This window comes from Sabethes cyaneus, chromosome 3 (genome assembly GCF_943734655.1).
Source record: "Sabethes cyaneus chromosome 3, idSabCyanKW18_F2, whole genome shotgun sequence".
Lineage (NCBI taxonomy): Eukaryota > Metazoa > Arthropoda > Insecta > Diptera > Culicidae > Sabethes > Sabethes cyaneus.
In genome coordinates this window covers 28,108,867-28,128,698 of record NC_071355.1, presented here as the reverse complement: position 1 = coordinate 28,128,698, position 19,832 = coordinate 28,108,867, and the positions used below count along the sequence as shown (strand labels likewise).

General features: G+C 40.3%; 1 protein-coding gene across 1 annotated transcript; it reads left to right on the top strand.

The window, feature by feature from the left end:
* LOC128743278 (loricrin) lies at nt 1–1,015 on the top strand. Its single transcript, XM_053839823.1, has 2 exons — nt 1–18; nt 332–1,015. Exons 1-2 carry the CDS (start codon nt 1–3, stop codon nt 1,013–1,015), a joined length of 702 nt encoding a protein of 233 aa, XP_053695798.1.
* Nucleotides 1,016–19,832: the final 18,817 nt, after the last annotated feature.

Here is a 19,832-nt window from a genome sequence, read left to right as displayed (position 1 = left end):
ATGAACAACTTTGCCGTGGTAAGTCGCCAATTAATAGTGCAAATGTGAAAATCTATTTTGGAGCAGCTTTGGAAAAGACATGGATTTTGCATAACAAAGAAGTGTTGCTAACCAAGTTAGCCAAAGGAACATAGTTGAAGTGCCCGTTTCAGTTGAAAGCGATAAGCCACTTGTTAGTGTGTAAATAAATATTCGTTGAACATAAAACAGTGAAAGTGACACTCAAGAACAAAACTACTCCAAAGTATTTCTATAGCCGTTGAAAAGCATTGTGTTTGAGCCGTTGTTGGTGGAATGCAAACTTATGATTGCATGGTTTTCCCTCTTTCAGTTTTTGGCCTTTGCCTTGGCCACTGTCGCTGTTGCGGAGCCACCTTCTGGATACAACTATAACCGCCCATCTTCCGGTGGCGGTCGCGGTGGATACTCCGGAGGCGGCGGATATTCCGGAGGTGGCGGTTACTCCGGAGGTGGCGGCTACTCTGGTGGTGGTGGTGGTGGCTACTCCGGAGGCGGTGGTGGCTACTCCAGCGGAGGATCTTCTGGTTACGTGAGCAGCTTCAGCAGTGCCGGAAGTTTCTCCAGCGGTGGTGGCTACTCTAGTGGTGGTAGTCTGCAAAATGTTCCAGTCGGTGGTCAGACCTCCGAAGGTTTGAATGTTGACCAGCAACTGTTGAATGAAATTCGACAGATCCTGCTGCGTGAAGAGAGTCAGAGCTCATCGAGCTCGGGAGGATTTGGAGGTGGTGCTCCAAGTGGATCGTATGGTCCACCAAGTGGATCCTACGGACCTCCATCGTCAGTTTATGGTGCTCCAGGCGGTGGCTCCTCCCGTGTCGTGGGAATCGATCTGGACGGTGTGAAGCAAGCCATCCAGGTTGCACAGTATCTTCAGACCTCATCTTCGGGTTCATCTGGATATGCTCCATCAGGCTCGTACGGTGCTCCGTCCGCCCCATCCGGATCGTATGGTGCTCCTTCTCGCCCATCCAGCAGCTATGGAGCTCCTTTCTAAATGCAGAAACCAAAACCAAATGAAGCAACGCGTACCAAGTCATAGCGTACCGCTCATCTGACCCTCACGCATGCGGAAATCTGAACCGGGCCACGAATTACGGAATATGCGATGAAGTTCAACGAAAGTAGCGAAAAAAAATTGTCAGAGACAAGACTTAGAACATACCACCACCATTACAAAGAACAAAAACACGCACATCCAACTATCACTATACTTTCTAACGGGTCGAAGCCCGCCGCAATTTCTGGGGGTGTCCTGCTCTTCCCTCGAGCGAACAGCATCCACCCACTCCTATACCGGGTGGAAGAAGGGTAGGACAGCCTGCGGATTTGCTGCGCCGTAACAACCGATGCTGTAGCCTTTGATTTCAATTCCACACACAGTAACGAACCCCAAACAAGATCTGCATCTGCATCAACAACATTACCATCAATGAATGCAACACGCATTGGCTACAGCATCGTTTGTTCCAACAGGAGAGACGTCACGAGAACAACTTTTGTTATTTGTTTGTTTTTTTTTAATCGTGTACATACTTGCAACGTTTTATCTCTCTTTTATCTAGTTTACTTGTTATAGTTGTTTTTGTACCGAGAAAGTGAAAACGTAACCGAGAAAACACAAAAAATCAAAAAAATAAAAAAAATCGAAAAATTTGTCACCGTTAAACTATCGTTGTTTTATTTCATTCTCAAAAGAATTAAGAAGAAATGAAAGAAATTGAAAACAAAGAAGGTAAATTGCATTGTTATAGCAGTAATAGAATTCAATATATTTATATTCTCTTTGCTTATGTTTGAGATTCTAATGAGACGCTCAGGAATATTTGTTCATATTATTGTTAATGTATGAATAGGACGAAAGCAAACTCCTTTTTCGGACTATTTATTGTCAAAAACTGAGGTGATGATTTGATTTGATTTGTTACATTAAAATTGTCAAGTCATTTTATGCAACGAACATAATAATTTGACGATTAGTTTCTGAACTACATTCTTCGCTGCAATGTAATTTTCTTTTCCAATTTACACCTTAATGCAATATTCGACCGAGAAAAAGGTAGATAAAACTCCAGAAAGTAGTAATTTTACACTAATTTACCTTTTATAGATGTAGCCCAGTTTCACATGTACGGGGGAGCCTTTGAGTGTTACTTAATAAACATGCTGTACCGAATATCTGTTGTTCGTTTATGCCGGAATTTTTATTTTGTGTTTGGAAAGTGATTACAAACACGTTGAAAAGTCAATAACCCAGAAGGAAAAGTAGAGTAAACTTCATGATTCTTTGCTAATGGTTTTGAATCGAACGAGAGTGAATTTTACATAGAACAACGTCTCATTGCAATGTAGCTGGTTTAGAAGGTCACTCCAAAAAATCTATTTCGAAAAATGGTCAGATTTTGAACGCTGATAACTTAGTGGTTACGTGATTGGTTTTCAATATTTTTGCACCAATTGATCAAAAGTCTTCTACGCGTCAACTCAAATGAACAAAAAAGAGTCTAACTAGAATTTTTGCTCCGTGGCTGGTTGAAATAAGCGTTGTTAATGTCTAATTCTTTCGAACATGTCTAAGTACAGTACAAGAAAGTTGAAAGAAAATTCCAGTGAATTCCGCTATAACTAAGTTACAGTAGAATTAAACGGAATTTTACTTTTCCTCGTTGATTGTCAATTTGCTTTAATGATATCATTACTGCTATCTCGTACTGTCACGGTTAACTGCCGATTTGATTTTGAAAAACTATCTGCTATAAATAAGTGAATCAATTTAAATGAACTGGAACTAAGCACTAATTCACCGCACAAATGCATTAAAAAGATAAAATTGTTTCAGTGACACTGAATGTTTTCTTTAACGTTTCTGAATTCTTTAACAAAATCCATTAATCTGACAGTTTTATTAGTATCAGTAGAACAAATAAAATGCTTTACATCTTCATATAAAATTGTGTTCGTCCTTAAAAGCAGGGGTGGCTCGATCACTTTGACACAATTTAGATTCATCAGAAATTGTTTGCCGCTAAGAATGGCCAGTTGGAAATGACATGATATCTTTTTGTTGTCACGAGCGGCAGCCTGGCAGTTCCTAAACTTCAGAATCCAAATTTATAGAACCTTGAACCAAAGGATTCGGCGTACTTTCCCTTTCGCAGTAAACGGTGTACGGCTCACTGGAAACAGGTGACGAGATTAGTCCACCGTTAAGCGTTGTCATCATAATTTTGCCATCGAGACCAGCGTAGTCCTGCGTCAACCATGCCACAGTCAGTCAAAAAATATATTAAAATATGGTGTTATTTGAATTTTCTCCATCAAATTTAAGAAGATATATAGTCCGTCAAATGAGAGTATTTATGTGTTAGCTCTTTCTCTCTCTCTCTCTCTCTCTCTCTCTCTCTCTCTCTCTCTCTATGTTTTCCGATAAGCGACGATTTTTTTAGGATTTGGCAAGAAGAGAAACTAGCGGACGAGTGGATGGAAGGCGTAATCCGTCCCATCTACAAAAGGGACCGACCGGTAGCAGAGGAGCGGCGTAACGCTGAGTTCCGCCTAAGCCTGCGAGAGGGCGTTGCGAGTCTATCGAAAGGAGTCGGGGCTCAGTAATGCCACGTGTTGTCTTTTTCGGTTGAAAGGTTGAGAAGCATACTAGAGTTGTGTCGCGAAGTGCCGTGCGCGTCCAGAATATAAACCCGCTGAAGCTTCGATCCGTCATTCCGGATGAGGTACGTCCTGTGCAGTGGAACGAGCACCCGTGGGCAGTGTGGCCGTGTAGTGCGTGAAGACAAACTCCGCCATCCCAGTGTCAAGCTTTCTTAATATTCTGTTGTGCCAATCCGCAAGTGAAAAGTTGTTACAAGTCGCCCAGAAGCATCCTCCTGTTGAGTAGCGAGCTGGTGCTACTCTACACTGTTCCCGCCTCGGAATATCATCCTCTCCCGGTGCTACGATCACGTGTTTAGCCTAATCAAGACTACGAGACCGGGGAAAGTAACTATCGACAAAACCAGGTTAGATAGGCCGCCCCCTGGGGTGTATGGTAAGTCTCAATGCACAGCAATCCAAAAGGGCGAAAAGTGGAACTTTTTTCCTAGTGTCTCTTGTTTTCATTTTATCATTAATCCATAAATTTTATGGTTTTCAGCACTTATGTTCGTATGAATATCCCCCTTAATCTAAAACTGTCAAAAGTTAGTTATCGCTTACTATAATGAAAATAAAAAAATAACTTTTTTGTGTTAGGAAATATAGACATAGTTTCTTCGGTAAAGTTGTAAATATTGTAAAAAAAACAACTGCTGAAGAAATAAAATTTCTATCTTAATCGAGTGCTGAACTATAAGGCATATTCCTTAAAACTTCTTTAAAAATTGGTTTTTCATACTTAGCTTTTGTTAGTTGCATTTTACAAGAATACAATGTTCTAGGCAATCATCGAAGCTCTCAAAATATATGTTTCTGCAGAAGACCGCACATCTCTTGGACCTTTACTTGCTGAGTTATCGCATATTCAAGCTTTAAATTTCCATTGCTTCACGAGCCCATGGGGCAAGCGGATTTATGAAATCAGCGCTACATCTTAACACTTAAGTCGAATACTATAAACTTGTACGGGTTCCGCTCGTCCCCAACCACCGAAATGAGATTACGGCAAGCATTCGTTTTATGTGTTTCGCGTTCGCTAAAGGCTCGATACACGTCCATTTTTGTGTTCGTAGATAGACACAAGACACATGATTTCTTCGGCAAAGTTATATAAAATATAAAGATAAACAATTTTGCTAAAGAAATGACATTTCTATCTCTATCGAGTGCAGAGCTGTAGAGTACTTCCTTTGGAAATTCTTTAAAAAAAAGTTTTTCATATTTAGCGTATGTTGGTTGCACTTTACAAGAGTATATGGTTCTAGGCGATTATTGAAAGACTCAAAACACATATTTTTGCAGAAAGTTGCAAATCTCTAGGACCTTTTCTTACAAAGTTATCGCTTATTCAAGCTTGATTTCTCCGCGATAAGTCAGCAAGTAAGAGTCCAAGAGATTTGCGGATAGGAACAGAAATGTCATTTCTTTAGCAAAGTTGTTTACCTTTATATTTTCCATAACTTTGCCGAAGAAACCATGTGTCTATCTACGAACACAAACTAAGGAATTTTAAAACTTGAATATGCGATAACTCAGCAAGTAAGAGTCCAAGAGATTTGCGGTCTTCTGCAAAAACGTGTATTTTCAGAGCTTCGATAATTGCTTAGAACATTGTATTCTTGTAAAATGTAACTAACAAAAGCTTTTTAGCTTTTTAAAGAAGTTTTAAATAATGTGCCCCATAATTCACCACTCGACAAAGATAGAAATTTTATTTCTTCAGCAAAGTTGCTTGTTTTTACAATACAGTAGACTCTCAGAAAAGTTAACTCTCTGAAAAGTTAATTGTTCAGAAAAGTTAAGCGTATATCAGCTCTCATGCAACGCTCTAAAAAGTTAATTTTTGCCTTAACTTTTCTGAGAGTTAGAATTTATTGGTTGTCCAAGCGTTTCTTCACGCACGCTTCTATCTTTATTTCTCATTTTTCGGCTTATTGTCACCTTTCCACAGTTTCATACAGAGTCGCATCATAACTGGGATTAAATTAAACTCTTGTATCGGACAGTTGCAACAATAGCTCAATACGGGCATATAGTTACTTCAGGATTTTTGGAAATATACTGGAAAAGCGCAAACTCAGATTGAATTTTAAATGCAAAAGAAGGAACAGCAAGGAACTAAAAATTAGCGCGAACGTTTATTTTCAATCAAAACGTAGACTACGAAAAAACAAAAGTAAACTAGTGTAACCGACTGTTTTAAACTTAGTAAAAGGTATTATTTTATAAAAAACTATGAAACTATAATTTCATAAAGATATTGCTACATATTTCTTTCCATTACAACTTCCAGGTACATAAAAATATGTATGCTATATCCCGGAATGCATTTTTAGCTTTTGTATTCATCATTTTCAATGACTTTTAGGACTACTCAGAAAAGTTAATAGTTCGGAAAAGTTAATCGACCGATTCCCCAATCGATTAACTTTTCCGAGAGTCTACTGTATTTACAACTTTGCCGAAGGGATTATGTCTATATTTCCTAACACAAGAAAGTTATTTTTTTATTTTCATTATAGTAAGCAATGACGAACTTTTGACAGTTTTAGATTAAGGGGGATATTCATACGAACAAAAGTGCTGAAGACCATAAATGATAAAATGAAAGCAAAAGACACTAGGAAAAAAGTTCCGCTTTGCGCCCTTTTTGACCACTGTGCAATGCTCTCATCCATATAAGTAGAACCCTTTTATCACAAAGAACAGACATCCAAGCTAAAGGTCCCCACTTGGATAAAACTTCTGTCAAATTAGTTGGGAAACTATAGTGATGATGTCGCTAAAGGCGCATAAAATTCTACACTAAGCTCACAACAGCTAGCTTCTGGCGCTAGCATAACGCTTAAGGCCCAGACACAATGCATACGGATTTTACTACGTTCCGGCAATTTGACAGTTTTTCCATGGGTTTTCTGTCAAATTTCCGCAACGTAGTAAAATCCGTATGCATTGTGTCTGGGCCTTTATACAGTCACCCCAGTATTACGGGCCACCCAGTATTATGGGCCAGTCAATACTTTACGTTAGTTTTATACATAGAAAACTAATATTTAACCATCGAGTATGAGTTTAATAGACAGAAGCAACATTCCGCTGCATGCTTGACAGCAATACACTTAGTTCCAATGCGCTAATTTTCCTAGTTTTCCGATAATTGTCAGTAGGCTCCAATCGACCGTCGATTTGTTGTTATTTTTGCGGTTGTTATAAAAAGTCGGTAGTGAATTATAAGCTGAATAGCGGCGTAAATTTTTATGTCTGGGCGCAAAATGGATGATAATCGAGGGAATAGCTATGTATTCATTGAATTACGGTGAAACCACCTAGAAAAATTCATTTTCCGCTTTAATATACGAAGTTAAACAATGGCCCATAATACTGGGAGCAAAATTAACTTTTCCCAGTATTATGGGTCAAGCATATAAATCAACAGTACTCGCTGTTTTTGACTAACAATGTAATTTGTTTTCAGTAAAACGAAAAAACGTGCAAGGAAAATCAATGTACAAAAATCGAAGCCTATGATCCTGATATATTGCATCACGCTCTTGATCTAGCAAGACAAACCGAAAAAGTTCAGGAAGTTGCAAGGGATCACAATCTACCGTACAGTACAGTTTCGCGTTATTTTTTGGAAACCACCCAAAACTAATAAGCCAGGACCAAATACTTTCCTTCTTCTTGAACTTACTTACTTTACTTAGTTGGCTTGCCGTTCTAAGACAAAGCCTGATGAACAAAGTTTCTCCAATGCGCTCGGTTGTGGGTCAACGCTCTCCAATTTCTCAGACTCGCTCCACCTAGTCTAACCATCTTGCTCGCTGCACCCCTGGTCGTCTTATTCCTACCGGATGTGAGGCAAATACTTTCCAAGGTAGTTCTTCGGCATTCTTGCAACTTGTCCTGCTTATCGCATTCGGATAGCATTAGCCGCCTTTTGTATACTTGGTTTGCCATGTGCTATCCTAGACACCATCACCTTGATGAAGCCTTCTGCGTGATTCGAATGAACTTGACAATGTACTCGAAATCCGAACGCAGCGCTGAATACCATCCATCACAAATTGAATCAGTTTGATGAGCTTCCTGAAGAAGAAGCTAATGCCCACACACACACACACACACACACACACACACACACACACACACACACACACACACACACACACACACACACACACACACACACACACACACACACACACACACACACACACACACACACACACACACACACACACACACACACACACACACACACACACACACACACACACACACACACACACACACACACACACACACACACACACACACACACACACACACACACACACACACACATACACACACACACACACACACACACACACACACACACACACACACACACACACACACACACACACACACACACACATAATACTGGGAACATTGACCCATAATTCTGACCAGGTTTAAAAGTGGCCCGTAATACTGGGAAATGAATATGCTTACATTTTGTTGTTCTGCAAAAAAGTGTGGGATTTTGGAACAAGATTGCCTACAGGACATAAATTTATGAAATATTTATAACCAATTAAGTTAAAAATAAACTGTAAATTATTTAAATCTGTGTTTCTACCAATAACTTTATAGCATCATCATGCTTAACTGGCCCATAATACTGGGATGACTGTAGTCCATTTATACTAGCGCCAGTGGAGCCAAAGGTTGTCAGTGTGCAAATCAAAAGAATCATTTAGTTGGGAAACTATAGTGGTGGTGACGCTAGCATATTAGGTGATTTTAATTTGAAATTTTATCTAAGAATTCGCGAAAAATTTGTTCCTGAATGGATGTCTGTTCTCTGTGCTTTTACTTACATTTTATCCTTTCGTTACTCGTGCCAACTTCGATTTATAGGCATGTTAATACCTAACAGAATTCACTCGCATTAATATGCCGCTTGATGAAAAACTTATGAAACTTTTTCCATCGTTTAAAAGATCTTGGTCGGTGGATCAACTTTGCTGAAAACAATAATTTTTTTATTGCTGGCATCCCGAGATAAAGTTAACGGTTCACAGGCGTTCTACAGAATACAACAGTGCGAGTAATGACGGGTTATATACGCCGAGCATCGGCAAACGGTTTTATCATGAGAAAACACCGACGCGAGTGGTTCAATTCGCCTATAACAATGAATCACATACATTCACGCTTCAAAGCATCGCTGAATATACGAATATCGTGTGCAACGTAAAAGTGCGACATTGGCTGCTTAATATTTTTTGAAACGATGGTTTTACAATTGATGGAGGGACGGTAGGGGAAAGTAATGAAAATTATTTGGGAAAGGAGGGGAAAGAGTGGAAAGCAAGGGGTGGGGGGGGGGTGTAATAGGCAGCTGCGCTTAACAAGTTGTCGTTGTGACTGGGACTATCTTTTGTCCAATGCTGGAAGGTGCATGGGTCAAACCAAGCTATAATCGGAGATTATAACCGGATTTGAACCCACAACACCTGCCAGGACGTATGGCTCGCTGGTACCCGTATACCTTTGAACCATAGAGGACTGCGTTCAGCGCACTAGAAACAAGTGGCTGTCAGTGGTGTTACTAAGTATGTTAACCAGATAGAAGAGTTTCAGGAGTAATTGCCTCACACATTGGTAGTACAGTGGACCCCCGTTCGTTTGAACGATTCCTCATGCAAACTAACGGGGTTAGTTTTTAATTTGAACAACTGGTAACCCTAAATATGCTGGAACTGGGTGCCCTGTTCTTTGTTATTGTTTAGGTGGTTTGATTCAGTTGGCAGTTGTAAGCAGCGAATACTTCATTCTCCGATTGGATTTCTACACGAATCGTTGGGAAAACGCAATGTGAAACAGATTAAACGCGCTAGATCAGTACAAACAAACTTGTTTATGTGCATTGTCTGCATAAGCAAATGATGTCATATTGAGAATGACATTTGAACCATTTTTGATTTGCACGTCGTGCAAACCAACGGGGTTCAAATTAAAAAGTGTTCAGATTAAAAACGGTCAAACGAACGGGGGTCCACGGTATGCCCCATATGCTGAAATTAAAAACAAAATGCTGCAAGTGCTAGTGAATGAAAATTGATTTATATTTTCATATCAGAAGGGAATGTTTGTGTTCTTCCGTGATAAAAAGAAGTAGAATTGTTCTGTGATACAATAGCTGCTATATGATACAATACAGCTGCTTAGTTTCTAGAATAAGTAAACGTGATCATAATTGTGTGTTTTCCAAACCATTATCAAGAGCGGATACGCGTAAGCGATTGCTGCTAGTTTTTTCAGCCTGATTACGTGCCAGTGGAAAAACAGTGGTTTTGATGTTTATTGAACAAAATTTAGCAAATTACTAACATTTTTATGAAAATAGTTATAACACATTAAAGCTTATGAGTGCTACATTCTTTTCAGTATTGTTATATACCGCAATGTCAAATTAAAAAAAAAGCGGACATTAGCAATTGGGTAAAAAATGCGTAATTTTTCAAGGGTGGTGGCTTCGGAGAAGTTTAATAATAAAATATAGCGCATCTTTCTACACTATTAGGGTGAGCGTGATTTCACCTTTTAGGGTGATACGAACTTTTGGTTTTTCAAATAAGGCCATTGAAAATCATTATGAAAATTTTTGTTACCCCCCCCCCCCCTTGGAAATTGCCTCGAAAAATCGGGGAGCAAAAAATAATTTGTAGGATACGAGTTAAGTTTTTTTTATAAAATCATTTGTCTGTGGGCTCTACAGCCTGAAAAACTTGAAAAATGAGTGTACTAGTTGAGTTAACGCTTCTAGCATGAAATAGAATTCAAACAGCGGAATTTCCGAAAATCGGCCAAAAACAATCTTTCGTTTTTGTCTCTTTTTCATAGATTTTTGCATGTAAATTAACAACGTATATATTAAAAGCAAGAATAGATTTGGTTTTCACATTTAAACTTGAAATAAAAATGCCTAAAATCCATATTTTTTTTGCTTGATTAAAAAATTCTCTTTGTTTTTTTTCGCCCCCCCCCCTTCAATGGCCCAACACCGAAGGGACAAAAACTTTAAAAAAATCTTACCGGTTGCGAAATATAATGATGTGTTAAAAAGCTGCGCTTAAAAATCAATTATGCTCAATAACTTTGCACACGACAAAGTTATTCAGTATGCTAAAATATACATTTTCACTGAAAACTGTTTGTCGCTAGGACGTAAATCTGCGTTATAAGTTATAAGTTATAAAATAAATGAAAAAAATAGCAATATTCAAAATTTTTTTTTTCAATTTCGGGCAGCTTCGCACAAATCAGACAACCATTATGTGTAAGTACTATATCTATACCTATAAAGAAGGATTTCTGTCTGTCTGTCTGTCCGTATGTTCCTTATAGAACCGAAAACTACTGAACCAATCGGCATGAAAATATGCATGTAGAGGTTTTTGGGGCCAGGAAAGGTTTTAGTGATGGTTAGAAACCCTTCCCCCAACTAAGAGGGGGGGCTCCCTTACAAATGAAACACAATTTTCCTCATAACTCGAGAAGTAATTAAGCAAATGGAACCAAATTTGGCATGTGGGTGTTTTTGGAGACAAAATTTTTTTCTATGATGAATTGGGACCCCTCCCCGTTTTAGGAGGGGGGGATCCTATACACATGAAATACAAATTTCCTCATAACTGAAGAACTAATCAAGCAAATGGAACAAAATTTGGCATGTGAAAGTTTTCTAGGGCAAGAATATTTTCTATGGTGAATAAGGACCCCTCCCCACTTTAAGAGGGGGGCTCCTATACAAACTAAATACAAATTTCCTCATAACTCGAGAACTAATCAAGCAAATGGAACCAAATTTGACACGTGGGTGTTTTTGGAGACAAAATTTTTTTCTATGATGAACTGGGACCCCTCCTCACTTTAGGAGGGGGGGGGCTCCTATACAAATGAAATACAAATTTCCTCATAACTCGAGAGCTAATCAAGCAAAAGAAACCAAATTTGGCATGTGAAAGTTTTCTAGGGCAAGAATATTTTCTATGGTGAATAAGGACCCCTCCCAACTTTAAGAGGGGGGGCTCCTATACAAACTAAATACAAATTTCCTCATAACTCGAGAACTAATCAAGCAAATGGAACCAAATTTGACACGTGGCTGTTTTTGGAGACAAAAATTTTTTCTATGATGAACTGGGACCCCTCCTCACTTTAGGAGGGGGGGGGGCTCCTATACAAATGAAATACAAATTTCCTCATAACTCGAGAGCTAATCAAGCAAAAGAAACCAAATTTGGCGTGTGAAAGTTTTCTAGGGCAAGAATATTTTCTATGGTGAATAAGGACCCCTCCCAACTTTAAGAGGGGGGGGGCTCCTATACAAACGAAATACAAATTTCCTCATAACTCGAGAACTAATCAAGCAAATGGAACCAAATTTGACACGTGGGTGTTTTTGGAGACAAACATTTTTTCTATGATGAATTGGGACCCCTACCCACTTTAGGAGGGGGGCACAAATGAAATTCAAATTTCCTCATAACTCGAAAACTAATCAAGCAAATAGAACCAAATTTGGCATGTGGAGGTTTCTGGAGGCAAAAATATTTTCTATGATGAATTAGGACCCCTCCCAACTTTAAGAGGGGGGGTTCCTATACAAACGAAATACAACTTTCCTCATAATTCGAGAACTAATCAAGCAAATGGAACCATATTTGGCATGTGGGTGTTTTTGGAGGCAACCATTTTTTGCTATGATGAATTAGGATCCCTTACCTTTTTAAGAGGGGGGGCTCTCATACAAACGAAATATAAATTTCCTCATAACTCGAGAACTAATCAAGCAAATGGAACCAAATTTATCATGTGGGTGTTTTTGTAAGCAAGAATATTTTCTATGGTATATTTTCTATGGATTTCCCCACTTTAAGAGGGGGGGCTCCTATACAAATGAAAAACAAATTTCCTCATAACTCGAGAACTAATGAAGCAAATGGAACCAAATTTGACATGTAAGTGGTTTTGGACGCAAGATTTTTTTCTATGGTGAATTGAGACCCCTCTCTTCTTTAGAAAGCGAGTTATGGCCCATCTCCCCTTTAAGAGGGTGGGCTTCCATACAAATGAAATGCAAATTTCCTCTTATCTCGAGAACTAATCAATCAAATGGAACCAAATTTGGCATGTGGGAGTTTTAGATGGCAGAAATTTTTTCTATGGTGAATTACGACCCCTTCCCCTTTTAAGAGGGGAGCTCCCATACAAATGAAATTCAAATTTCCTTATAACTTGAGAACTAATCAAGCAAATGGAACCAAATTTGGCATGTGGGAGATTTTGGAGTCTTGAATTTATTTTACAATAGTTAGAAACCTCTCACCCCTGTGGTAGGGGGATATGGACTCTCATACAAATAAAACAGAAATTTTTGCGAAACTCAAAAACTAATCGAACTCGAGAAATTCGAGACTCTTCCATAAAACATTAGTCAATACAAGACCACAAAAACTATCTATAGTAACACTAGATCATTCAGGACGAGACGGTCGCGAGTGTTGCCGGTGACCCGCCGTCGGAAGCGCCGCCCACTGGGGGGCTTGCAAAACTCGAGATTGTGACAAAGATCATCCGAGATTCATGATTTATGTACAACACAGGTTAATTTGTGGCAATACGAAGTTTGTCGGGTCAGCTAGTTTTATCTATAAAACAAAAAATAATGCCATCAGGAGATCTCCAAAGGAATCTCAGAAAAATCAATTGAAAAATGTGTTATTGTTTAATAAATTTTTTTATGCTGTTCCTGCTGATCTCTATGTTTTAAAGTTGTTGGGAAACAGTAAAAACCTTTTGTGATGCATATTTGTGCATCGTATTCTCACGGATCCTGGTGCCCACGAGTTGAATTTTGATCACTATTGAACTATTGCGATTCGCGTTATTTCGAAATAGGGTGCTGGATGGGTTCGTCCACGGCGCGTCTACTTTCCAGGCATATAGACAAGAGACCAGTATTATAACCAATTTTGATGCGAATTACATTCAAACTAACCTGGTATTGATATTTATGGATTTTCTCTTCGCTATCGAGGGAAGGAATAAGTTAAAAATTATTATTTTTTAACTATTTGTTCAAAAAATCGAAGTCCCCTTGGTTTTTATATCAGTTTTGAATATGACGAAGAGAATCTGCTGATCGTTCGGAGTAATTACTTGAAATTTTGAGCTGTGATTCAAACTATCTCCACCTCTTTATAGTAGTTGGGTAGCTCTTGCACACGGCTCAAAGAACACATGCATAGATTTTTGTAAATAATTGCTGTCTGTCCCTGATAAACGAAAGAAATCTTGCTTATGACGAAGTGAATTTTCATAGGACGAACTTCTGCTGAAGCATGAAAAATTGTTCCACTGAGAAATTTAAGTTCCGAAATATTTTTTCGGGCTAAATGGGTATACATGTACAGGCAAGATGTGTCCGATTTCTCTGGTGTAAAAAACTTGAGTACTTGCGGATTAATTCTTATAAAAACTCGCAATAAAGTATGGATCGTGTTTACGTACGACGAACAGGATCCGTAACCCTATCAATAAATCATCAACAAAAACTTACTATTATTGAATCCACAGATTGTCAGATCCACACATCATTAATTTGGTACAGGCCTACTGTTATTCGCCAATATGTTCGGCTAATAAATTAGCGTGTTATGGGGATTTTTTGCCACAGGCTGTGTAAATATTTCATTCAGTTTGCACAACTTCCCTAACGCTTTTTTTAATAACTTTGCATGGTCACCAACAATCTTTTTCTATTTTTACACTGTTTATAATAAACATGGCTGAACAACATTTGGGCCGGATCCTCTACCTTTGTCCAAGCAGCTAACAATAGATTCAATGATGTTTCTAAACTTCTCATAATTCCCCTCAGCATAAGACATCGGTAATCAAAAAACGATCAGCCCAGCCAGTGATGCACGGCGGATGGATTATCCATCGATTTTCTCGATTATCGATTTCGCAAGCTCATACCCCCGCGGGGTACTGCATGTATAAGCCTGCGGTTACGTAATTTGACATTTGACATGATGGATTTCTCCTCAAGGTCTTCCTCCTGTCTAAGGCAGCAGCAGCAGCAGCAGCGGCGCCGAAAAAGAACCCACCAACAACGGTATGATCGCCGAACCTCTCCGCCATTGCACAACTCCATAATAGCGTGGCTGTTGAAGATACCCACTTTCGCTTATTCCGGATCTTGAGGCTGCAAATATCTTGTTTGCCCATCTTCGCCTTTGTGCTTTTGCCTAACCGGTATATGCGGTGCGGTTTGGTGCATGCACTTCGGCCAAATTACGCGACCTATCGAAAATAAAAGTATGCAGTTTTGCCTTTCTCGATGGGTTGGCAGAAATATCTTCTCTTACGCCTGCCGTTGGATGGTTTCGTGGCTTCATTGCGACTCGCTGTGCGCAGCACGGTGGCATCGTATCGTAGAGTGGAAAGATTCAACTTTTCACTTTTGCTCGAGCTTTCCATCGCATCGTGAATCGGGAGAAGGTGTACGGGTGGGTGGCTGTGGGTGGATCATGAAGCTGTTCTCACGATTGCCGGTCGATCTGGTAGATGAAGAAGGCACGGAGATGGTTAGGCTTCGTTACCTCAAAATTTATCATTTCATTATTTCACATTATTCGCATAATGCAACTAGCAACGGTGCAATTTGTCCCCTCGATAGTGCTGGCTGATGCTGCTGCTGCTTCAGCAGCTCGTCATTCTGCGCTGGCCACCGGATTGTTGCGAGATGTGTGATCACACTGCCAGCCAGCGCCGCGGTTGGCTTGGACCGAACCAAATTAGCGAAACTCGACCTAGGCTGGGGGTGCTTTTGCCCATTTGTTTGGACCAGATGGAATTTAATTAAGTCAAATTAGTTTGATTGTGTTGATTTGACAGCGTGCTTATTACTCCCTTGAACTGACAAATGAAATATAATCGAATGTTGCACAATATCGGTATGAAGCTTTCCGCTAACGTCTTTGGTTTGGTTCGTCTTCCGAATCATTACTTAGACGTTTATGTATCGGATTCTACATGAAATCTGTACTTCGAGACCCGGTGGGAGTTTTATGGCATCTCTACTCTTTAGTGTAACTGAAAACTGATGTTAATTCGCACGACAGTATTCGGAGCTAGCGGCACCTACCGACTTTGGGAGTTTGGGAGGAGAACTTTCTTCTCACGCGATTACTGTTATTAGCGCTTCGTGATGTCTAAACCCTCGCCGTCTTTATAGGCAGCCTCGTTGCTCGAATGCCGGTCAGCACTTTTGATCGCGGGATGTCTGCCTTATTTTACGTGTTCGTTTTAGAAGAAAAACACATACACCACGATAATAGCAGCCCTAGGGGTGGATTTGACTACCCGCAGCAGGGTGGGGAAAGCTTTGTTCAAGTGTTGAGTGCCAGCAAAAAGCTACATCAAGCAACCATTTAGCCTCTTCAGTCTCAACTTCACAATTGATGGCGGTGAGATATGGAGTAGGACGGAACGAAACATGCCGTAATTTGCCGTTACCAGAGGTACCAGGCGATTATGCAACCGTTTCTGCAAGTTAATGTGACATATAAGTGGGTAAAATGCGGCGACAGTTGTTATGCTTATTAGAGTGAGAAAACTGTTGCCGTGCGAAATGGTGATGCCATCTTCATGTTAGGCGCTAGAATGTCAACACCGTTTGTGGGAATAATGCTCGGTGAGCATAGTTTATTTCAACTGTACTAAGTGACAAGAGAATTTCTCTTTAAGTACACAATGGGCAAAGGCTCGTGAAACATGACACTTAATGACTTTTCGTTGATTACGAAAATGAGCCATAAACGTTATGTTAATCTTTATAGATCCTGTATTTTATATCGCTCACTGCTCACTGCAATCCGCAAAGTATTTTTTTCTGAAATTGGATCATTATATTGCTTTATTGACTAATATACCTACTTTATAGGACAAAGTTTTTTAAAGAAACTTTACAATCGAAAGAATTTCTGTATTGATAAACCCATTTGTCTTCACGATCGCTACTGGCGGGCTGGTAATTCTATTTGAATAACAAGCTGAACTTTCACGCCGGTGCATTATCCAGTCAGCGTATGCGAAAAGCCTGCCGATGTTCGCTCAGCACTCCGGTGCCCCGGTGGTGGTTTGACTACCTTTTTGCGCACAGCTGGGGTTAACCGTTGGGCACAAAGGATCCTCCGAAACATGACTCGTTCGGGTGATGATATAACTTATACCTCAGCGCAATGTCTTTCGTCCGTCCGACTGAACGAACGAGGTAGTTTAGACCATGGTTGGTTGGAACTTTGCAGCCCAGAGGGTCTGCACGCGTATTCGAAATGTTGCCTTTCTAATAGCTGTTGATGTTTGTTCAGTTGGGTGCCGGTAGGACGGTCTATCCACTCTACGAAGCAAGAGGTCAAACAAGCGAACGCATCGGCAGCGCAGATCATGCGCGGGTGTCATTATGATATGGGTATAATGTACACTGGATCGTTAGCGAAAACATAGGTCAGCAGACGATCGTCACAATTATCAAAAGTAGTAGCGATACAAACGAATGTAGGTTTTATTGCCTTTCTTATGTAACTTCGGGACATAAAACAACTATGCCACTGGGTAGCAGCTGAATCAGATGCGATTCTGTTTTGTGACAGAGATTGAAGGTTTTGTACGGACGAGCATGTACGGTGTATCATGAGACCTTGTATGCGTAAATTAAAAAGCGATAATGCAGATGCTGTATAAATTTTATGAGAAGATGCTATTACTAATAAATTTTCTCCACAATTGATATCATTTTGTACACTTCTTTGATAGAAACGCGTACTTACGTTAAACAAAACGCTTATGTACATTAATTGTCATGTTGTAAACAAGCCTGTTAAACTAAAGTACTTTCTGAGCTTCAGGTTAAGCAATACATGTTGGTATAGCATGCAAGTCAACGAGTACTTTGAAGAGATTCCTTTTTTGAAAACTGGATATTTTGTTTTTAGCATCGATGCATGAATCTACATGATGAATGTGCGAATCTCGATTGACATAGGCTGTAAAAGTTAATAGGATCGTCATTACACTATTACTTCGCAATTGTCCTATAAAAGCAGAATGTCAAATTTCGAAATCGGAATGTAGTTTAGTTATTTCAAACAGTGGGAGGTTGTGGAGAAGAGATTCGGCGACCAATCGGATAGTTGTAGACTTATAGAACCCTTGGGAAGGACTGACTACCGGTAGAACTTTTGTAAAACGGTAAGGAACCACTAGCAACGGCACTTCCTTGGATAATTTCCTCAGGATTGGGGAGGGGAAGAAACTACCGGAGGAGTGGATGCAAGGTATGGTACCTTTTTCCAGCACAGAATCCTACACAAGTAGGGAAATTGTGTATAATGTGCCCGCCCTAAGAATAAATGGATATATCTCTGTTATGCTTCCCCAAATTAACGTGACAACTACGAGTATATGTTGATATTTAAGTTGACAACCAATTGCAATTGTTTATTTCATTTAGTATTGTGGAATAAATATGCTAGGAATTATTTAATAAAAGCACCTAAATGTTGTGTTTCTCGTCTGCGCGGGGTAAAATGCCCCACCTGCGGTATAATATGCCCAATGCGGTAATTTGAGTATTTCTACCAGTGACAGACCAGCTCTATTTTGTAGAAAGTAAAACTATTTCCTTTGTTTTCAAAATATCGTATTTTTATATAAAATAAACCTAGTTTCGACCTTCTGGTGCACTTTTTCTTTACTGCATGGGGCACATTATACTGCAGCTGTGGCATTTTGCACCGCGTAGTTGAATTACCTGGCATTTGGACGTTGGTAATAAATTATTCCCACCACGGTTACTCTACAATACTAATTGAGTTAAATAATGGCAATTGGGCTGGTAAATGGCTAGGTAATGCGTACCATCGGTGCCTTGTGCACTGGGCATAAAATAGACCCCACAGTGGTTCACAGCCTCTTACCTAGCAACTCCTACCCCAACCTCCTCGTGGTACCAGCCGGGATACGAGCAACCTCGGGTGGAGATCGGGTAACCAACCCCGGTGGAAACCAAGGTCGTATGCTGACAGGGGAGGAGGGCTCCTTCGAGCTACGTTGGCCCTCCGGCGATACTGTGGGGTTGGTTGCGGGCTTTGCAAGCCTGAACCACTAAAAAAACCAAAGCAATGGACTCCGTAAGTAATAATAATAACTCTAATCGAAACAATCGGCAAAGACCCAGGCGACGAAAACGGACTAACGATTGGAAATTAGGAACATGGAACTGTCGGTCTCTAAATTTCCTCGGAAGTACCCACGTGCTTTCCAAAGAAGTGAAGAGCCGCAAGTTCGACATCGTAGCGCTGCAGGAGGTATGCTGGAAAGGAACGATGGTACGTACGTATAGGGATGGTCATACCATCTACCAGAGCTGCGGCAATACACACGAGCTGGGCACAGCTTTTATAGTGATGGGCGAGATGCAGAAGCGGGTGATCGGGTGGTGGCCGATCAACCCCCGAATGTGCAGATTAAGAATCAAGGGCCGATTCTTCAATATAAGCATAATGAACGTGCACAGCCCTCACCTCGGAAGTACCGATGATGACAAAGACGAATTCTACGCGCAGTTGGAGCGTGAATACGACCGCTGCCCAAGACATGATGTCAAAATTATCATCGGGGACTGTAATGCTCAGGTTGGTCAGGAGGAGGAATTCAAACCGGTGATTGGACGGTTCAGCGCTCACCCGCAAACGAACGAAAACGGCCTAAGACTTGTCGACTTCGCCGCGTCCAAGAACATGGCCATACGTAGTACCTTCTTCCAGCATAACCTCTACCATCGGTACACCTGGAGATCACCCAACCAGACAGAATCACAAACCGACCACGTTCTGATAGATGGTCGGCACTTTTCAGACATTATCGACGTCAGAACCTATCCGGGCGCTAACATTGATTCGGATCACTACCTAGTGATGGTAAGGATACGTCAAAAACTATCTGTTGTAAACAACATACGATACCGCCGCCCGCCACGGTATAATCTAGCGCGACTGAAGCAACCAGAGGTCGCCGAAAATTACGCGTTATCTCTCGAA